Source organism: Drosophila kikkawai, chromosome 2R (assembly GCF_030179895.1).
Source record: "Drosophila kikkawai strain 14028-0561.14 chromosome 2R, DkikHiC1v2, whole genome shotgun sequence".
NCBI lineage: Eukaryota > Metazoa > Arthropoda > Insecta > Diptera > Drosophilidae > Drosophila > Drosophila kikkawai.
The window spans coordinates 10,106,998-10,125,616 of NC_091729.1; the positions used below are offsets into that span (position 1 = coordinate 10,106,998).

At 39.2% G+C, this 18,619-nt stretch overlaps 2 protein-coding genes and 1 long non-coding RNA gene across 24 annotated transcripts in view; 2 read left to right on the top strand and 1 right to left on the bottom strand.

Moving 5' to 3' along the window:
• LOC108078030 (uncharacterized) overlaps positions 1–18,619 on the top strand; it is a 291,179-nt gene that overhangs the window by 137,802 nt on the left and 134,758 nt on the right. The window lies entirely within an intron of this gene.
• Positions 1–18,619, top strand: part of mbl (muscleblind) — a 169,423-nt gene that overhangs the window by 52,963 nt on the left and 97,841 nt on the right. For 18 of the 20 annotated variants that reach the window (XR_011444478.1, XR_005991103.2, XR_011444479.1 and 15 more), the window contains one exon: positions 8,612–9,273. The exons of the other annotated variants lie outside the window; for them this stretch is intronic. Coding sequence is in view for 15 of the 18 variants with exons in the window: in XM_070283991.1 (XP_070140092.1) it covers positions 9,085–9,273 (189 nt within the window). In the remaining 3 variants the exon portion in view is untranslated. The remainder of the gene's footprint in view (positions 1–8,611; positions 9,274–18,619) is intronic. 20 annotated transcript variants of the gene reach the window in all.
• Positions 16,473–18,411, bottom strand: LOC138928029 (uncharacterized). Of its 3 annotated transcripts, XR_011444496.1 has the most exons (5): positions 18,291–18,411; positions 18,025–18,239; positions 17,903–17,966; positions 17,286–17,828; positions 16,473–17,094 (listed from the first exon to the last, which is right to left on the bottom strand). It is a non-coding gene; the product is annotated as an uncharacterized lncRNA (long non-coding RNA). The 3 variants fall into 3 exon arrangements; XR_011444495.1 differs by having other exon boundaries at positions 16,473–17,064; positions 17,903–18,239; positions 18,291–18,410; XR_011444494.1 differs by having other exon boundaries at positions 17,903–18,239; positions 18,291–18,410.

An 18,619-nucleotide genomic window follows, 5' to 3' on the forward strand; every position in this document is an offset into this window, starting at 1 on the left:
CTTAAAATATAAATTATGCATTATATGAGAAAGGGCCTTAAAGATATATCAGTTATTTAGTCTGCATGCAGTGTTAATTAACTGAAAAAAACAGCAACTTTGGCAAGTCGTGTTGAAATATATTGCTAATTTAGCAATTTTTATTCTAATGCCGGGCCAGGGCTAGGCGAAATAAATAAATAAATCTGAGCCAAGCGATTTTTAACAGTACATCTCAGTAGTATTAGTACAACGTGATAATAAATAGAAACAATAAAATTAATCAGCCAACTCAGTAAATGTTTTGAAATCTTATTTAATGGCAACACAAAACAGACATAATTCTTTAATCTAAAACAATTACTGTGCTTATTTAATTACTTAACTCAAGTCTGTCGCCAATTTAATTTAATTTGATTTTATTTCCAATCAAGCTCGTGAAACGCACTGTACCCGCACAACATGCAAAATACATAGACTGAAAAGTCACGTTTTTTTTATGCGATGGTTCTCCACCCAAAACCCCTTACTCTTGCCAAGCCGTTACCATAAAATTTATGTTTATTTCAGTCCGAGTTTCAGTATCGGTTTCAGTCTCGATTTCAGTTGCAAAAAAAGATTGTTATTATAATTTTTCCGATTTGTTTCGTTTTCCTACGCTTGAGATATGCAAATTGAATTAGCTCTGCTAGAAAACAAAAGCAAAAACTTTGACACATTTCGCTTTTTTTTTTTACTTTTAAATGCCATCATCATCATCGACCAAAGTGTCAAAAATTGTGTTGCTGTAAAATGTGAGTCAAAGAAATCGTTTGGAAAATGCCAAAATGAATTGTTATTTCTGTCCATTTGTTCAATACTCTCTGACAAGTCATTCACTTTTACTGCGCCACTCGAAAGACTCAAACTCTAACTCGAATCGAAACCCAAACTAAAGACGCCAAGAAAGAGGGGGATTGGGTTGAAAACTTGAGGACTTTGGGCATGACTAATCGATTCGATTTTTCGCCAAAAGCCATGCGGCAATAGGAAAGATGAAAAAAGAAACGGTCGCTGTGAGAAATATATGTTTGAGTTGTAGTACGAGTGTTTTGTGCCTTAAGCTCTTCTCAATAGGTCGTAAATATCGATAGGAGCACCACGACACACACCCACCGAACATTCGAATGTCGAAAGTGTGGAAAAATCGCTGTTTTTACTTGTTTATTTGTACGCTTCGCGTTTTAAGTTTGATGCGAGATGACAGCACTCAAAAAGGTGTCAGAGTTCAGGCAAAGGGTGTCTAAGGTGCGTTTGAAAAAAATGCATAAGTTCCAAAGCAATGCCCACAATAAAAACTTTTCATTAGCTGTGAAAATATATGAAATTTTGTATTGTCTAGAAATCGATACAGACGGTTTTTCTGAACAAGTAATTAACTTTGTAAACAGCTTACTAACTAAAACTATATGGAACATATTATAATACAGACTTTGAAGTTCAAAAAATACTTCAGATAATGTAATTATTTTAAACAATTTAAGCTAATATCCCTATGATTTGAAAGGAATATAATGATTTTAGGAATACTCTAATTTTTCCAGAAATACTTCCATTGGGTTTCTGTTTTATATCCATATTTTGCATTCTTGTAAACAATTCACTTCCTTTTCAAAGATTTTAGATTTCAATTTCGTTGGGCTCTCGCCTTCATTCTAGTTTTCATCTTTTGTGATATTTTGAAACATGTGCTCGTGTCTTTTTTTCGTCTTCTAAAAATATCTAAAACTTTTCTTCGCCTGCGATGGTTTTTTTTTTTTTTTTTTGCTTTTTTCAATAAGCGCTGAGCAGCTGCGACGCCAGCAGAGGCAGCAAACAAGTCGGGAAGAAAGAAGAAAACAAAAAACAAATCTCTATGTGTGGTTGGAAGAATCGTAAGATTAGGGTGACTCAGTGCCAGCTGGAGTCTGAAATTCTAAAGGTGCTTAAAGTTTCGAATTTTTAGCAAATTTGGTCCGAAAAGTTTGATTTCTTGCAAATTTTGTTTGCCTGATTAGAACATTACGTCAATGTTATCACTTAAACTAGAATCTGTTTCATTTTCCCTATAAATTGGTTTATGTGCAAGTCTAGGAGTCGTATTTTTTTTTAAAAGTATAGTTTGTTTTTGGAAAAATTCCTTTTCAATTTATTTTACACCTAATTTGCCTTCTAATATGGCTTCTTCAATTATATAGAGCTGGCGTACCCTAACATAATTCTCTTAGCACATGCCAAAAACACACAACCAGCCACACAACCGAATTGAAAAAGAAATTTCGAACGTGTTTCGTTGGTTGTTGATGTTGTACCTCCTAGCATCCGAGTATCTGTGGCATCTCCCATAACAAGCGACAGCTGCCGCACATTTTGGATGTATCTTTTTGGATGTATCTGCAGCTGTGCATCCACACGCACACACAGAAAGATGAGAAAGCCCCAATAGCAGCAGTCGAAAAACCTCTCTCCCCATTTTGGCAGCATTTTGGAAGTGCTGCAAGCAGTCCAAAAATAAGTTCCTTTTATTTTTCCCTTCAACAATATATGTATATATGTTTTTTTTGTCTGTGAGAGCAAACAACAAAGTTCTTACACTTTTGCATAATAATGAAAAATATAATATTAGCGTAGAGATGCAAAACTTAAGCGATAGTATCGGTTGTCTTTTTAAAAAAAGGTTTTTATTATGTTCTAAAATTTATTTCATTATTTTTAATGCTATTTTAGATTATATAAATCTTGTTTTGCTTGTCTACACCATCGATTTTGTCACCAGCTCTACAGCGGCCTGCTTAACCCTTCGACTGGCCCTTGGTCCAACGCACAATTGAGATCAATTGAAGGCAGAATTGATTGTTTAACCTTTTGGGGAAAGAGCGAGAGACTGTGCGGCTTTCGAGGCGTGTCTGCAATGTGATTATGTGCACACAAATTAGTTCAAAGATTAACTCAATTCTCATTTGTGAATTGTGCATTTTTGTGAGGAATTTTGAATTTTATAAATATCGCTCTCCCGCTCTCCGGCGTCTATTTTCGGTTCCAAAAAGAGCAAAATATAAACATTAAATTAATTGGGCACAGAAATCTATGAAAATTTGTTGGGCATTTAGTGGCTCTGACTCTCCTTCATCGTGTTCAACGCCTCGATGTGTTTGCCTTTGTATTTGAATTTCAATTTTGTGTGGCGCTCTCGTATTTTCAAGATAAGCAAAAGTTTACGAATATGCCAAAAAATAGTATATGAGAGCGATGGAGAGCAGCGCTCTCATTTATGAATTTTTGTTTTTGATTTCCCTCGTTCGCTTTTATTTTTTCGGCCTCTTCTTTCAGTGTTATATGTATATACACACATTATATAGCTTTCCGACCTCTGACGTAATTAGTGATGATCGCGTTTTACGTCTAAAGAAATTGATTTGTCTGGGTGAACGAAAATTTGAATATGAATTCGGTAGATAGAGAGAAACGTGACAAAGAGCTTTGAATTTGATTTGAAACAAGTCGAGATCACTAGGGACTAGGGCAAGGTTTTCAAAGAAAATGAAAGCCTGAGATTAAAGTTAATGGTTTTTCCATAAAGTTGATTTCCAAGGTCTATACTTAAATTGCTTTGAATTGGGTAATCTCCCAGAGCTAGAGTAATGAAAATATTGATCTTTGATCTTTTAAAAAAGGGAATAATATTTTCTGTATTCACGGAAACTTGACTTATGAAGCCATGAAATCCGATCGCTCTTCTTCCCTTTTAAATTCATTTATTCACGCTTTCGGCACGCTTCGTTTTCATCCGCTTTCCCATTAGTCATAGCCATAGGACCATATATAGATCGATCTGCAGATCTTTTCAGCACCCATTCGAAAGCTTTGCCAAATTATACACAGACACCAAATAAGGGACAGTAGCCTGAAAAATGCAATCCGCAGTGAATATGAATGTATCACTTCTTTTATCTAAGCAGCAACTTTCGAAAGAGATTTCACAAAGGAGAAAAAAAACACTAATAGCTGTCAATGAAATCAGTCAGCGAGTCAAGAAACATTAAAAGAGCAGAGAAAAGATAAACATTTGCGGCCCACGCATCGTGTACTGCCAAATTAATTAACCAAGTCAAGATGGATGACAATGAGAATTAATTAGGCAAGCCAAAACTCAATGTTTGGAGTAGTTTTTGGCCGAAAGAATAAAATAGAGCCATCTGCGACCCACCTGCATGACATAATCCCGAGCCAAACGATCATTTAGCCGATTGCCATTTATGGCTGACATTTAAGTCTTACCATCTTTTGGCGGTGTTTTCGGTTATGGTTCGCTTGTGGACGGGAAAGTTTCCTGTTTCCAACTGCAGTTTCAACTTGAAACACAACATTTTAATAATAGATTTATTTCCGTTCGACTGGGTAATCTTTGGCAAATAACACCAAGTAAATTTGCAAAGTATAAAAAGATCCATCATATTTATATTTTTGCAAATATATATAGATACCTGTGAGTGTGGCCCCCATAACTCTCTTTCTATCTTATCTCATTTATTGATAGCAACCTCCCCGGTTTTCACCTATTTCTTTCACTTTTTTTTATGGCCGCATCGTTAAATATATGTGTCATAGCTGTGGGGTGGGCCCTGGGCTTGTTTTATTTTTCTCCCTGCGGTGTTAGAGGAGCATTGTATAATGTTGCAGAGCCAACGAGCGGTTACTGACCGATGTTTTGCTACGGCTTCGGCTTGCGTAAATGTTTCTTTAAATGCATTAACTTGTCGCCGGCGGGGTGAGAGTTACAAGTCTGCTTTTCGCTGTTGTTTTTGGCCCTCGGAGGCAGTCGCAGCCAACTTGTGTGTGCCCTGGCCTTAGTCATAACTTTGCCCCGTGCGGGTTAACTTCGTGTGTGAGTCGACGGCCGCTCTCGAGTTGATATAGTCGTCGTTCTCGTATACGATTCCCATGAGTCGCGCATATCTAAAAAAAAAGTATTAAATATATACTGCAAATACAGAATATATACAATATACGCTTTAACAGCCAACTGTGAACTGGCAGCGTTGTACACATTTGTTGTATATTCGTCGTCTTATCAGCAAAACACTCTCGATTCGGTATGGGTTCTACGTAATGTGGGGCATGTGTGTTGGGAAATGGATGGCTGGATAAGTTATTGAGAGCGGATAATTGATTGGGACGGAATGACCAGTTCAAATTATGCTAAAAAGTTGAGTTATAAATGTGCTATTCAATATATTTCATTTTCTATGAGTAGTTTTTTAATATGCCAATTTGTGCCTTCTAATCTTATCGAATCTAATCATCCAATAATTGTTTTCTATTACATTTAGTCTCTATTTAGCTTCTTGTCCGTCAGTAGTAAATTATCTGAAGGATTTCATAAAAAAGGGAGTCTAATAAAATTAATAACTCGAATTTGTTAATTAGTTAGACTATCCTATATCTAGATGTAGCTGTTCTTAGAATCTTTACAATTTTGTAGGTGTAAATTAATATTTCCTCTTGCTTTTGACAAGAACTTATAGTAACTTTTTTAATAATTCAACTTGGAAATAACCCCCAGAAGTCGTAAACCCTATTCCAGGTGCAATTAAAATTGCCCCAAAAATTCTTCAGGCAGCACAGCTGCCTTTTCCGTTCTTGTATTGACTCAGCTTGCATAAACACTTATGAAATGTGAACAAATATTTAGTGGACCTGCGATAACTTCGGAAATTAACAGTTTTTCAATCTTCACTCTCTCCTACTGACAGACTGACGGTTTCTCTGATTCTCAGAGTGTTTCTCCAGCTTTTTTTCGGCAAGTTTAACCTTCAAAAACACTTTTTGATACGAAACAGAAACAAAAACCGAAAAAATAAAACTGACAAAAAAAAAAAAAGAAAACAAAACCTACGGACAAAACTTGTTGAACTTGTTTGTCTTTGGGGTCTGGGTCTATATCAATTTGCATCGCTTTTTGTCCGCAGGTTTTATCTCTTTTTCTCTTCTTAATGATTTTTTAATAACCGAAATGTGAGGGTCCTTCTATACATATGTGAGATCGACCGAAGGTTGATTGTAGGTCGGCGGATGCACCAATGCCCGGATTATACTGTATATATCCGCACAGGCAGGAGAACCTTCGATTATTCTTGGCCCAATTTTCACGTCTAAACACTATTCGGAAGTTTATTTTCGTGGCGAGTTTTCCACAGCCGCTTCTGGCCATAAATTTCTCGAACTGCGTCAATGACACGGCTGCTAATTTCTGTTTCTGTTTCGATTTCGGTGCCTGAATCTGTATCTGTTGGTTATAATGGCTTCTATATATTCTATATAGCCTGATGCCCAGCCACGTCCGCCTGTGTGGGCGTTGCGTGTTCTTTTCTTTTCTCACTTTTCGGTGTATAGAGATTTTTCGCTTTAGCCGAAAAAGTTTTTCAAGAATTATTTTAATACATGCCATAAACATTAGCCCACACACACACACGTAATCAGAGATGATGGGGCTTCAATTTCTCAGCTCATAAATTAAGTTAGAATTTATATCTTTGGAAATCAAGTTGAAATACGGAAAAGCAATTTGCAGCTGACATCATGCGGACGTATCCACAAATCCATATACTAACGAAAAATAGATAGATACCCACACACACAAGTCCCCGTGTGTGTCTGTGTGTATACTCTATAAAGTTTATTAATTGTCTTGGCCGCCGGTATCTTTTCAAATTGACTTGGCTGAGATAATTTAGTGTCGGTGTGTGTCGGTGCCATATCTTTCGAAATGCCAAATGTCTAGAGATAGGAAATTTTGGTAGTCTCTGATTTCCAGAATAATTCTGATTGAGCTGAATGGGAAAATGCTGAAAAGGTTTTGGTTTTGTATTAAATATTTTGTTAATTTCCATCAGGCATTTGTTTTTTTTTTTAGATATTTGTCTTTTCTATAACTTAAAGCTCATGGTAAACAAACTAATCTTTGTTTTATACATTTATTTTGGTTGCCACATTGTATTTACTCAAGGTTTATAGACAAACAAAGTTTAAACATTGTTTCTTGTTAATCTTTAAAGTTTCTTTTCTTGGTTTTTGTATTTAAACAACCTTCCTTTTCTCTACAGTTTACTTTAAGCATTTAAATTATACCTTAGCCTGTCGTTTTCTTTATTTCAATTTAAATTGCAACACTTGCTCTACCATTTCATAATCGATTTTCGTAATTTTCCGAGAACACTCTCCCAGCCTAGTTCAGGCCCAGAATACAAATAAATAAAAGCAGCAGGGAAAAGCTTTAATAGATTTTCATTTTTTGAAAACTTTGATTCATATGCCGCTTCGGATGATAAGATAAGATTAAGGGCACACACACGATTACAACAACTATTGCAAGCCGGCAGGCAAATAAAGATAAAAAACAAACTCAAACAAAGTACAATGCAAAGGGGGGGAGGAGGGGAAAGGCAAACAAACAAAAACAATCCTCAAATGCTAATAACAACAAAATATAAATATCAAATTGTGTGCCGTCATCGATGATTGAATCATTTGCGGCTTTACAGAAACACTTATTTTCACTCCTCTCCTACTTCGACGGCTTATATTGTATTCCCTAATGCATTTTATTTGAATATATTTATTTATATATATGTATACAATTTTTTCCAGTACTTAATTAATTGAGAATAAAGATAAAATATAAAATATATATCTTTTGATCGGTAAGTGCGTTTAACAATATTATTCCATTTGCTATAAAAAGAAATTTGCCAATAGAATTCGAGATAGAACTACGACTGACTGTCTCTACGGCGGTGTCTCTCTCTTAAATGTTGCTTTGGCTAAACGATCGAAAAAAACAAAATCAAAATATACACCGCTGATCCGTGGCGGAAGATACCCCAATATACAATATATATAAATCTGTATATCTCTGCGAACATTAGTGCACCTTAGTTGATAATATTTATTCGTAGTATTAATTTTTATTTGGTCTATGTGCATTGCGCTGAACTGCCTTAGGGGCTAGGCTTAATTTGGCTATTTGACTATTTGACTATTTGGCTGTGGCTATTGGCTCTCGGCAATTTGGCAATACCCCTGCGCCCCCCCTCCAGGAAGCTTCAAACTGGACGCCAATCGCTGCTCGCGCTCTATATACTCATAAATACATATACAAATACAGCCAGATATCCGTTCGTGCATATGTATATCTGGCGAACTATTTTTAGTGACTATATCATAAGTTGTATGGAACGAGACTTTTATTTTTGCACACCATTCGCTCATACATATCTAGCCTAGGAATTCTATCGCAAATAAATACTCTATAATATGGATATGTCTGTCTACCGTCTTTTGTTTATGTCTTATCATTTGAGCATTGCATTCTGCATAAACCATAACACCAACGATCTGCGCATTACTAACCCCAATGAATATGTACTTGAAGAACCAAACATGATCAGTTTCCACATCTCACACATTTCAATCTAGAATCGCTCTATCTCTCTCTCTTTGAATATAAATCTATCTATCTGTCTCTGTCTTTCGCCATTCTATTTATCTGTCTTGGAATGTAAACCAAGTTGGTATGATCCTAAAGTTCTATTTCTCTCTTTTACTCTCATTTCAGATAATGTAAAATCAGCTTACACACAAAAAAAGCAGTAAAATATATATATAAAAAAAAAACAAAATTAACAGCTGCGTCTATCTATAGATATATATACACCAACACACATCTATATATATTTGAATAAGCGTTCGATTTGAATCAAAATTATATAGCCCAAGCTATCAGCTATCCCCACAAGCTTTGTACTCCACAAAAACGCTAAAGAACTAAAGAAAACCAACTGAAATCATACCATCTACTATAGATCTATATGCTATATGTAATACACATAAATAGGTGCTGATCCGTGCTCTTGATTTTAGTGTTTTTTGTGTGTGCGTGCCGCGAGAGGAGCGAATAAGAAAAACAAAAAAGCAAAAAAAGAAATCTTTAAAAACATTTTCTAGTCGCTAGGCTAAAACTATATAAACTCCAGCTAACCCAGATCCGTAACCAGATATAGTTATATAAACATATAACCCCAAAACACGATGGCCAACGTTGTCAATATGAACAGCCTGCTCAACGGCAAGGACTCGCGCTGGCTGCAGTTGGAGGTCTGTCGGGAGTTTCAGCGCAACAAATGTTCGCGCCAGGACACCGAGTGCAAGTTCGCCCATCCCCCGGCCAACGTGGAGGTGCAGAACGGCAAGGTCACCGCTTGTTACGACAGCATCAAGGTCAGTATTCCCCCCCCCAAACCTAAGCCCCTCACGAAAATAAAACCACCCCTACTCCCCCCTCTATTGCTTCGTGTGACTCGTAGACCGTAAGCTTCAAGTCTTTTAATTTCTCATCCCACAAAAAAATGAATAAGAACAAATCCAAAATACCAAAACCCCGATTTTAGGGCCTCAACGAAAACTGATCTTGTCTCGCTTTTGTTGTTTGTGCTTTTGTGCTTTTATAAACTCCATTTTGTTTTTGGTATCTCTGTGCTTCTATATATACTATATACTTAAATACACACTATATTTAGTGGCTGTCTCTCTAAGTGCCTACCAAATAAAATAGACTTAATTAAATGCAGCTGAAGCGCCGAGCTGAGCTTGAGAATTGTGTGTGCGTGAGTTTGCTTGAGTCTTGGGTCCCGAGTAGAAGGCTTCAGCTTTTGGCTTACAAATAAGAGAGTTCCACCACCAATCGAAACCCCATTATAACCTAATTAGAATGAAGTGCGGAGGAAAGTTTTTCTCTGTGCAATATTATAAAGCAATTAAATAACTCAATACTGTTTATCACCGTTCGAGTGATTTTTAGGCCTCGCAACTCTTAGACATGGACAACTTCAAGGTAAAGCTCAAACAATTAAAATATTAAATTAAGTTTTTTTAGCTGTAAGAGAACCCCTTTACCCCGGAATCGAGTCTATTGATCTTTTCGTTAATTTCTTGCATTTTGTTACCTGACACAAACAACCTGCCTGCCGAAGGGCAGACAAAATCAAAGGCAAAGCGGATTCCCTGAATTTTTTTCCATTGAAGCAAAAAGGCAACGCGGCAAATTAGCAGGAGTGAAAACAAAAGGGTGAAAGCAGCTCTTTTTTCCTTCCTGCAGGACAATGGCGGCAACAAAAAATTAAGTTGCCTCTCTTGTGGGCGGGTGTATGTCTGCGTGTTTTTGCGGGTGTTTTTCTTATAAAGCTTTTTGTTTTTTAGCCGCAACAAAACAAACAACTGCCAAAGAATGGCAACATAAAGTGGAGTATTTTATGTATACTATATAATGCTGACAAAATGCCATCATCATCAGGATAGAAAGGAGGGAGGGGAAGCATCACCATCAAATTTGTGACAGCATAAAAAATTACGTTTTGAAAATTCTGGCTGCCGCTTTTTAGGCGTCGCTAGCAGCTTGTTTGGCCAACGGCCTTTTGTTATTCCAAAAAAAAAAAAAAAAGAACCCACAGCGAGTTAGGTCCTTAAAGTTGGGCATAGTTCGTCCTTTTTTGCCACCTCCGCCTCCACCTCCAGTTTGTTCTCCTCGCTCTTGAGTCGAGTGTGCAAACAATAGTTAAAACTGATGTTTGTAAGTAGCTCCTCGGCTCAGAGAGTCCACGGTTATACATATATACTTTTTTTTTGCGGATGGTTGGATGGTGAGGAGTCGTCGTTAATTGAGCCACTGGCTGGTCCTCCCATCTTTGCCTTGTTTGCCTTTTGGGCCGAAGCCTCAATGAATGTATTAGTCATATTACACAATGTTCTTTGTTCGTTGTTAAAAGCGGAAATAAGATATTTATAAAGCTTGTCTCAATATATATATCTGTTCTTGTAAAGTTTTTAGTGAAATACAGATGTCAAACCTAAAATAGAGAACTTAAAGAGCTGCTTTACTTAGTGTTCAAATAAGGATAGTAGAAATAAGGCTTCTTCCTTAGCTTTCTTAATATAAATTAAAAGCTCCTCTAAAATTGTCTTAAATAGGTTCAAAATGTAACTCTCTCTTTTTTTACTTTGTTTAAATATTATCAAAATGAAGGTAACATCTCGTACAATCTAATCTCAGCCGTGGCAAAATGAATTTCACATTTAATATTCATAATTTGATGGTCAAGACTCCACTATTTATCCGAATATAGTGTCCGAGCCATCATTAATCTAACCGGACCCTACCAATTCCAATTATCTTTGATGGATCATTAGGAGAGGGTCGGCCTTTGCCATGAAAATCTCATAAGCCTTTTGGCAATTATCCGAAGCCACAGCTGCGTGATAAGCGAGTTCTGACTTCAGGATCCACATCATCTGTGTGGGGCAGCAGCTGCAAGCTGGATGTGGATAAGGATGTGGAAAGGACACACACATATACACGCCCAGTGACCCTTGGGCACTTGTAGTTTTTGCCTGGCTGGGCGGCAAATAAAGCTCAGACATTCATTGCCCACAAATTAATTGTGTTATCCTATTAATTAACTATGCAGTAAAGTTGCCGAGCAATTTCGTTTCGCCGAGCATTTTTCTCCACCAGCCTCGGTCTCCGCATTTTTCCCATTTTCCCCACGTTTTTCTTCATCGCCGCCCCCCCTTTTTGAGTGCTGTAATTGTAGGCGAGTGTGTTTGCACTCATTTTCACCTCTTTTTGTCCCCACCAAGAGTTTTCATTCTCGTACATACATATATCCTTATGTGTATGTGTGCTTGACACACAAAACCGAGCTGGGCTTAAATGTTTAACGAACTTAAACGTGGCAAGTAACCAGCACATAATACATATACATACGTATGTATAATGGCCGACAGTTCGAGGACGAAAGGCCTATGTACATGTCCCGTGATTGTATGCCACGTGTACTTGGGTGTATTTAAACTTTTCTTTCTCCGCGGCCGCGACACTAATTTATAGCTACGTTGCCGCATTGTAGACTTTCAAATGCCATTTGGCCCACAAAGAACAAGTTAAAGTAGAGTTAGAAGGCGGGAAATTGGGTCAATGCCGGGATTAAAGGTGTTATAGGTTGTTATCTCAAGTTTCTATTTAAAATAGTTACTAAAAAGTATCAGTATACTCTTGGTCTAGCCACAATATATATATATAAAGAAAAACCCAAAATCCTTTTCCAAATTAAATGCCTTTTAGCTTAGTCAAGCATTGCTTTATTTCGCCCAGCGACCTCTGACCCTTTCAGCAAATTGGCATCATTTCATTGGTAATTTCCCCTCAATTTAATTTGACCACAATGAGCCATCTGAAAATTTAAAAGCCACTTGGAAAGGAAGCGTCAGAACCAGAGCCAGAGCAGCGGAGAACGAAAGTGAGAGCTGAGGGAGAAAAATCGCATAGCCACAACATAAAACATTTTCCGGTTTATAATTTTCTTGTCAACACAATTTTCACGCCATGCTCTGGCGCTGTGCGATGGCGACCTCGCTTGGAAAAATGCCCCTCGATTTTCCCCGAGAGTTTTTCTGGGCTGCCGGTTGCCTGGTGGCACTTTATCCGCCGCCTGCCTCTCCGGCGTCCTTTCGCGCGCTTTTGCTACTTAACCAACTGTAAAGCTCTCGGCCATATTGTGTGGCACCTTATTTTTCTATTATATTCCGCCAACACTGCCGCTGCAACATATTTTCCGCGTCGGCCGTACGCTCTCCTCGCTTTTCCCTTTCGGCGGGCCATCAAAAGTCAAGTTCCCATGCCATGCAAATTATGGTCGAAAAGAATGAAAGAAAATGGCGGCGGGGCTCGCAAAAGAAAATGAAAATGGCAACTCTTCCGCTCGCAAAAAAAAAAAAAAAAAAAAAAAACAGAAGATAAAACAGAGAGAGGCAGCTAGGGAGATAGTAGGTTGTGGAACAAAGCTTACCACTTTGACATCCTTCGGGGGCTTCTGTGTTGTTCTTTATTCCAATTTCGTAGTTGACGCTTGAATTTCCGGTCCGCCTCGGGCGTCGCCTCGGAAATACTTTGGTAATTAAATTTTAAAGACAACAGGAACTCTCTGGCTCTGGCAAGGACCTTTTCGTGCACTTCAGCACCCTGATTCTGCTCACTCACCCACATATTCAATGTCATCCAATTATTTTTAATTCCATTATATGTCCATCTTACTCTCAGTCCCTCTATTGCTCTCTATTTTTTTCGCTTCTCCAATTTGCCATGAAAAATCGCTGGACAGCATTGAAATCGATAATAATAATAAGCAGCCGGGCAGAAGAAATGAATGGCAAGAGCAACTTAATGTACAAAATAAACCAAAGGAAAGAAAGAAGCGCAAATCCAATTTAAATAAAAACTTCCCAGAAAATGGGAAATAGAGCGCACACAAATGAGCGGAACTGAAAGCGAAGAGGAATCGTCAATAGTTGGGAAAAGGAACCGAATAGAAGAGAAAGAAGAAAAAATGTAAATGCAAAGAGCGAAAACTTTGCGGTTGTCATTGAATCAATTTGTAAAAATTGCGATTTTTTCGGGTAATTGGTAAAAAGGAAACAACTTGACATGCTAGCCCGTTGCCATGGAATCGTGCTTACAATTTTTGATAATGATTGCCTTAAAGTCGATTGTCTGCGTAGGCTTGAAATATCAAGTGCAAAACATTCCCTAAGGGAAGAATCCCTAAGATACCTTAACAATTTAATCCCCCACCTTGGGTCTGTTTTCGCAAACCCTATTAAATGCCATAAGACTGCGTAAATCTCTCGTTAGCTTAAGGCATCACCGAAAATCAGTTTCAAGTGCAGTGTCTGGTCCCCCATAAAGTGCCATTATACATATATCCACCCTTTGGCCCCTCCCTACCTATCACATTATCCTTGCAACATTCTGCTTGCCAGGCGCGCCTAATTTGTTATGCCTTACACACGTTGCACTTGGAAATTCCGCAACAAACTTCAAGTCAATAACTCAGCTGAGCAACTCCTGCAGCCAGGCCAGGATATTTCTCCCACCAGCACTTAATGCATTATGCAACAGCAAGTTGTGGCATGTCCTTGCACATGCCCACACTCACATGTGTGCGAGTGTGCCATTTCGCAGTTGCTGAAACCTACACAATTCATTCGTCCTGTCGCCTTGCAGGAGTCGCCGCCTTCTCCTCACTCCACGTCCACTCCGCGTCTTCTGAGTCCCGATTCCGGAACGTGACTGCAAATCGAGCGGGCGAGCGCATGCCTTAAATAAAATAAATGGCACATTATCAATATAAACAAGAGGACGTCGCCGAAGGAGTCGCGTCGCGTACGCGAGTTGCAAGCGTAAAGTTGTTAAGTTACTTAAGCCAACAAATGAAGCGGGCCAAGATGGAGCGAGGTGCTTTTCCCACTGCCGGATTCCCAATTCCGGAGCAGCAATTCGCAGCATTTTCCCCCGGCCTGCAGCCGCTCTCGCTCTTCCTGAGCCAGTCACGAGCCTGACAAATTGCACTTGGGCGCCCCAGACTCTGCCAAAGTCTCTGCCAGATAAACTTTCCCATTCTGACCAACAAACAGGTCCCTGCTGGGGCGCCAATTTCTTTTCATATGGCCAAAGACAAAGGCAAAGCAAAAACTAATGCCCGGCCGGGATGAATATAAATGCGATCTCTACCATTCCGTTAGTTCCTTTCAATGAAAAATGTCACAAGTTTCCGCTGCTTTTAATGCAATGTCGGCAACAGGACAAGGGAGAGATGGGGGGTGCATATGAAATTGGCGCCTTCTACAAATAAATACTTTTTCACTTTTGGACTCTGGCACTGGGACTGGCAATTTCATTTCGTCGACACATCGACGAGAGATTATATATTCATACGAGTGTCAATCAGGCGAACGAAGTCCGGAGACAGGTGACTACTCTTTGGGCTGATCAAGTCACCTTTGAGTGACTGTCTTGGATTATTTGGCAGCAGTGAAGGAGTAGGAAAAATATGACGAAGGCGGCTGTTACGTTGCTGATTGAATTTGGATTAACAAAGGAGAATGGGAAATGTGTCGCCATGGCTCTCTTTGAGTGACAAGTGGAATTTTAAAGCGAAGTTGGATATTGCAGAACAGACGCGAAATTTCCCGCCTATTTGCTTTATCTTTTTAAGGCAGAAATTCAATTAAAATCCAATAATCAAACAATCAGTCAATGAAATGTAAATAATTGCTCTTCACTTTACAAATAAATTTTCACTTGACATTAAAGAAATTCCCCGCTTTAAGCCACAACTCAGACTGTGTCTGCCCGCCTCTTTTGATTTCAATTATTTTTTTTCGTCCAATATCTTTCTCTGTTTTTCTCGAGCGACAGCTAAGCGTCAAACTAAGTACGGAAAGGAAAAGCAGAAACACAGACCGCTTCCAACGAAAATCGAGATCAATAAAAACGTCATTCAATTTATTTTCAATTTTTGCGGAACGCGCGAACGAAATGAGACGTGTGTGTGGAGTGTGTGAAGGAAAGGAGCAGATCCGGAGGCGGAGGTGAAGGCGTGGCCAAGGGAGGAGGGCCTAACAAATAATGGCAGACAGAAAACCCAATAAATTTAAAGAAGAAAAGCCAGCGAGCGGAGGGACTCAAGCAATGACTAACTGCAGAGCAGGATGCGGTGTGTGCGGTATCCTTGGAAGTGTTCGCAGGGGAGACTCTGTGTGTATGCCTCTCTGTTTGGGTATATCAAATAACTTTGACTTTACACATTATTAAACCGCAATGTCGTCGACGAGTGGTGAAATAAAGCGAGACAAACAAACAAAGCAGCGTCACATTTGTAAGGATTGCAAAAGGACGACATTGCTTGCCACAATGCTCCTCCACAACTGCAGTACAATCTGCTCCTGTTGCATTTCGCGTCCCACGCTTGACAAACTCGACAAACAATTGTCAGCCTTGTCGGCACTCCATCGCCTTGCCAGGCCAGGCCACCAGGATGCAAGGATGCAAGGATACAAGCATGCCAGGGATCCTTCTTGGCCTACCCAGCCTTGCTCCTTTTGTCTTGACTGTTGCATTTTTGAAGAGAAATTGATTAAAGCCGGTCGCTGCAAATTGTTTGCCCAGTAAACTTAAAGCTCCTTCAATGGACCCACTCCTTGCATTGCCTCGACCCTCGACAGCATCCTGTGCCCCTTTCTCTCTCTCGGAATTTTTCTTTTTCCTTCCTCTTTGCGCTCGCTCCTTTCAGTCGAGTGGCGCATTTTCTTTTGCCTCGGGCGTTGCGGCAAAGTCAATGAGTGGCAATATGCCACCAATAATTCAGGTCACGCGAGATGTCGTCGCTGTCCTTGCCACCGTCTTGGTCCTTGGCGTCTTGGGGCTGGGTTTCTTACAGTGGGAAAGCTTCTGGAAAAATCTGGAAAATATTTAATGGCGTTTGAAGAGGCTTGTGTATAATTAAAAAGTGGTTTGAAATAATTTTAGCTGTTTTTTTTTAGTATAATAGGTTTAGAAGAGAATTTGTGTTTAAAAATCGAATAGTTTTATATTTTGAGTAGTCTTTATAGTATGCTTATAATTTTCTCTAAAACTAAAGCTCTATTTTTATAGTCGTATTTTCCAGAGTGCGTCATTGACTTCTACTTAGACTCAACGTCATTTGCTGGCTTTAAGCCCACGCTCTCAGCTCTTGCTCCTCCACATCCTTCTCGCTGAGCCTCCCGGCGTTTGGGTGTATTGTGGAATGTTCTATTGCCGTTTCGGTTCCTTTGCTTTTTTTTTTGTTCTCCTTTTTGTAGTTGTTGTCGCACACATCCGCATTGTGTGCCCCATTGTGTGCTGACGTCGTTAGGCCATCTTGCTGGCACTTCGCCCTGGTACGCCTCCCCTGAACCCGCTCCCCATTTGCAACCCTTTCTCCATCTGCCGGTTGGTTGCTGCAATTTTAATGAAGCTGCGGCATGCGGCAAGCAGCGCCTTCGAGCTGCACGCGCCATGGAGCAACTTGCGCTTTTTATGCTCCAGGATCTGAACGGGGGCTGGGCTGATGATGATGCCGCCTCGGTTGCCATTGTTAAATGAGCTTTACATGACAGCTGCCGCTCTGGGTCGAAAACTGCAACTCCATCTCCGTTCTATACAGGCGGAAAAAAGATCAGGAAAATCTAGAGAGTTTCAGGAAGAAGGAAATGCTTAAGATTTATCCTTGAAATTCTGTGTAAATTCTTGAAATTTAAAATTTATAAATATTCTTTTATAACATTTCTTTTTGGTTTAAGAAATATAAAGACTATGTTAAATTTCTCATTAAAAAGTTTACTAACATTTTAAAATATATAAAAAATGTAATTCCTACCTTACTAGTGCATAATTTTCCTTAGTGCAGGGTCAAACTCCTAACGAGAAATTCAATTTCTCTCTACGGCTGGTCAAATTTCGAGACTGTCTGTCAATTGGGATTGCAAGTTTTTGGGGGTTTGGGACGAGGGCTAATAAATGAAAATCCACAGAGGATGAGTAGATGGGTGAGAGACGGAGAAAGGATAATACTCCCCTTAGACTTCCGGAGCGTTTGCCTTTTGAATAAATGCCATAATTTATGGTCAAAAGTTTGCCTGTGCACACATTTTGCGGCAAACACTTGAAGCGCAGCTATTTAGAAGCTCCCCCAGCCATTTCCCTGGTCATTTGATGATGATGATGACTACATGGGATCCATCTCCATTTTTCATCTGCATTCTGGGGGCACACTCCCATTGCAGATTTTGCAGTTCATCTGAAAAGTTTGCTCGGTTACATTTCGGTGTCCATTAGTGTAATTTAGAACTCAAGTCTCGGATTCGGTCTCGGTCTCCTCTCCTTCGACTTCTATTTTCGGTTGAGCAAAGCATGGGCAAACCTGAAAAAAAAAAACAGAAAATAAGGAAAAGAATGGAAAAAGGCAAACCAAAAATAGAAAGATATTCAATTTACTTAATAGTTTCGGGATGGCACAGCACAGGGTCATCAAATTACAGAGGTGCCAGGCCGGACAGGGCTGAAAATAAAGCAAACAGGTTTGGGAGCAGGGCAGGTGCTTATCATATTCTATATACTATATATATAATCTAGGGGTTGACAAAACGATTCGGGGAGTTGCCTTTGGCATTTCTTGCTTTGTTTGCTCAGCTCCGCCGCCCCTCCTCGATGATGAAAATCAAATGAAGCGGAGAGGGAGCGCCTTTTGGAGTGGAGTGGAAAATGCTAATCAACAATGGAATCGATAAATGTTTGAATTGTGTTCGGCCCCCGCCCCGTTCCTTGTGTATATCTGCAAAAAGTGAACAATGAAGACCAGGAATACACTCGTACTGTCGCTTACACATTGAATTTGCATATTATGAGATAGATATACATAGGAGTGGAGGTGGGGCCCCGGGAGTTCATTGGAATTTGTGTTTGGCAAAGGAAATGAAATATTTTCAATGAATAAAACTAAAGGCTGTCAGGGGAGTTGATTTGAAAGCTGGAATGGGCGATAAAATTAAATTACTTTAAGCATGAAAGGTGCTTTTCATATTTTAAATAGCTCTGCTTTGTGCTGGGTTCTATCAGGGGGAATGGCCCTTAATTGAAGAGGGTATTAAGGTTTAAGGATTATTATTCTTGGAGATAAATTATGTAATTATTTAATTATGATATTATTAAAAG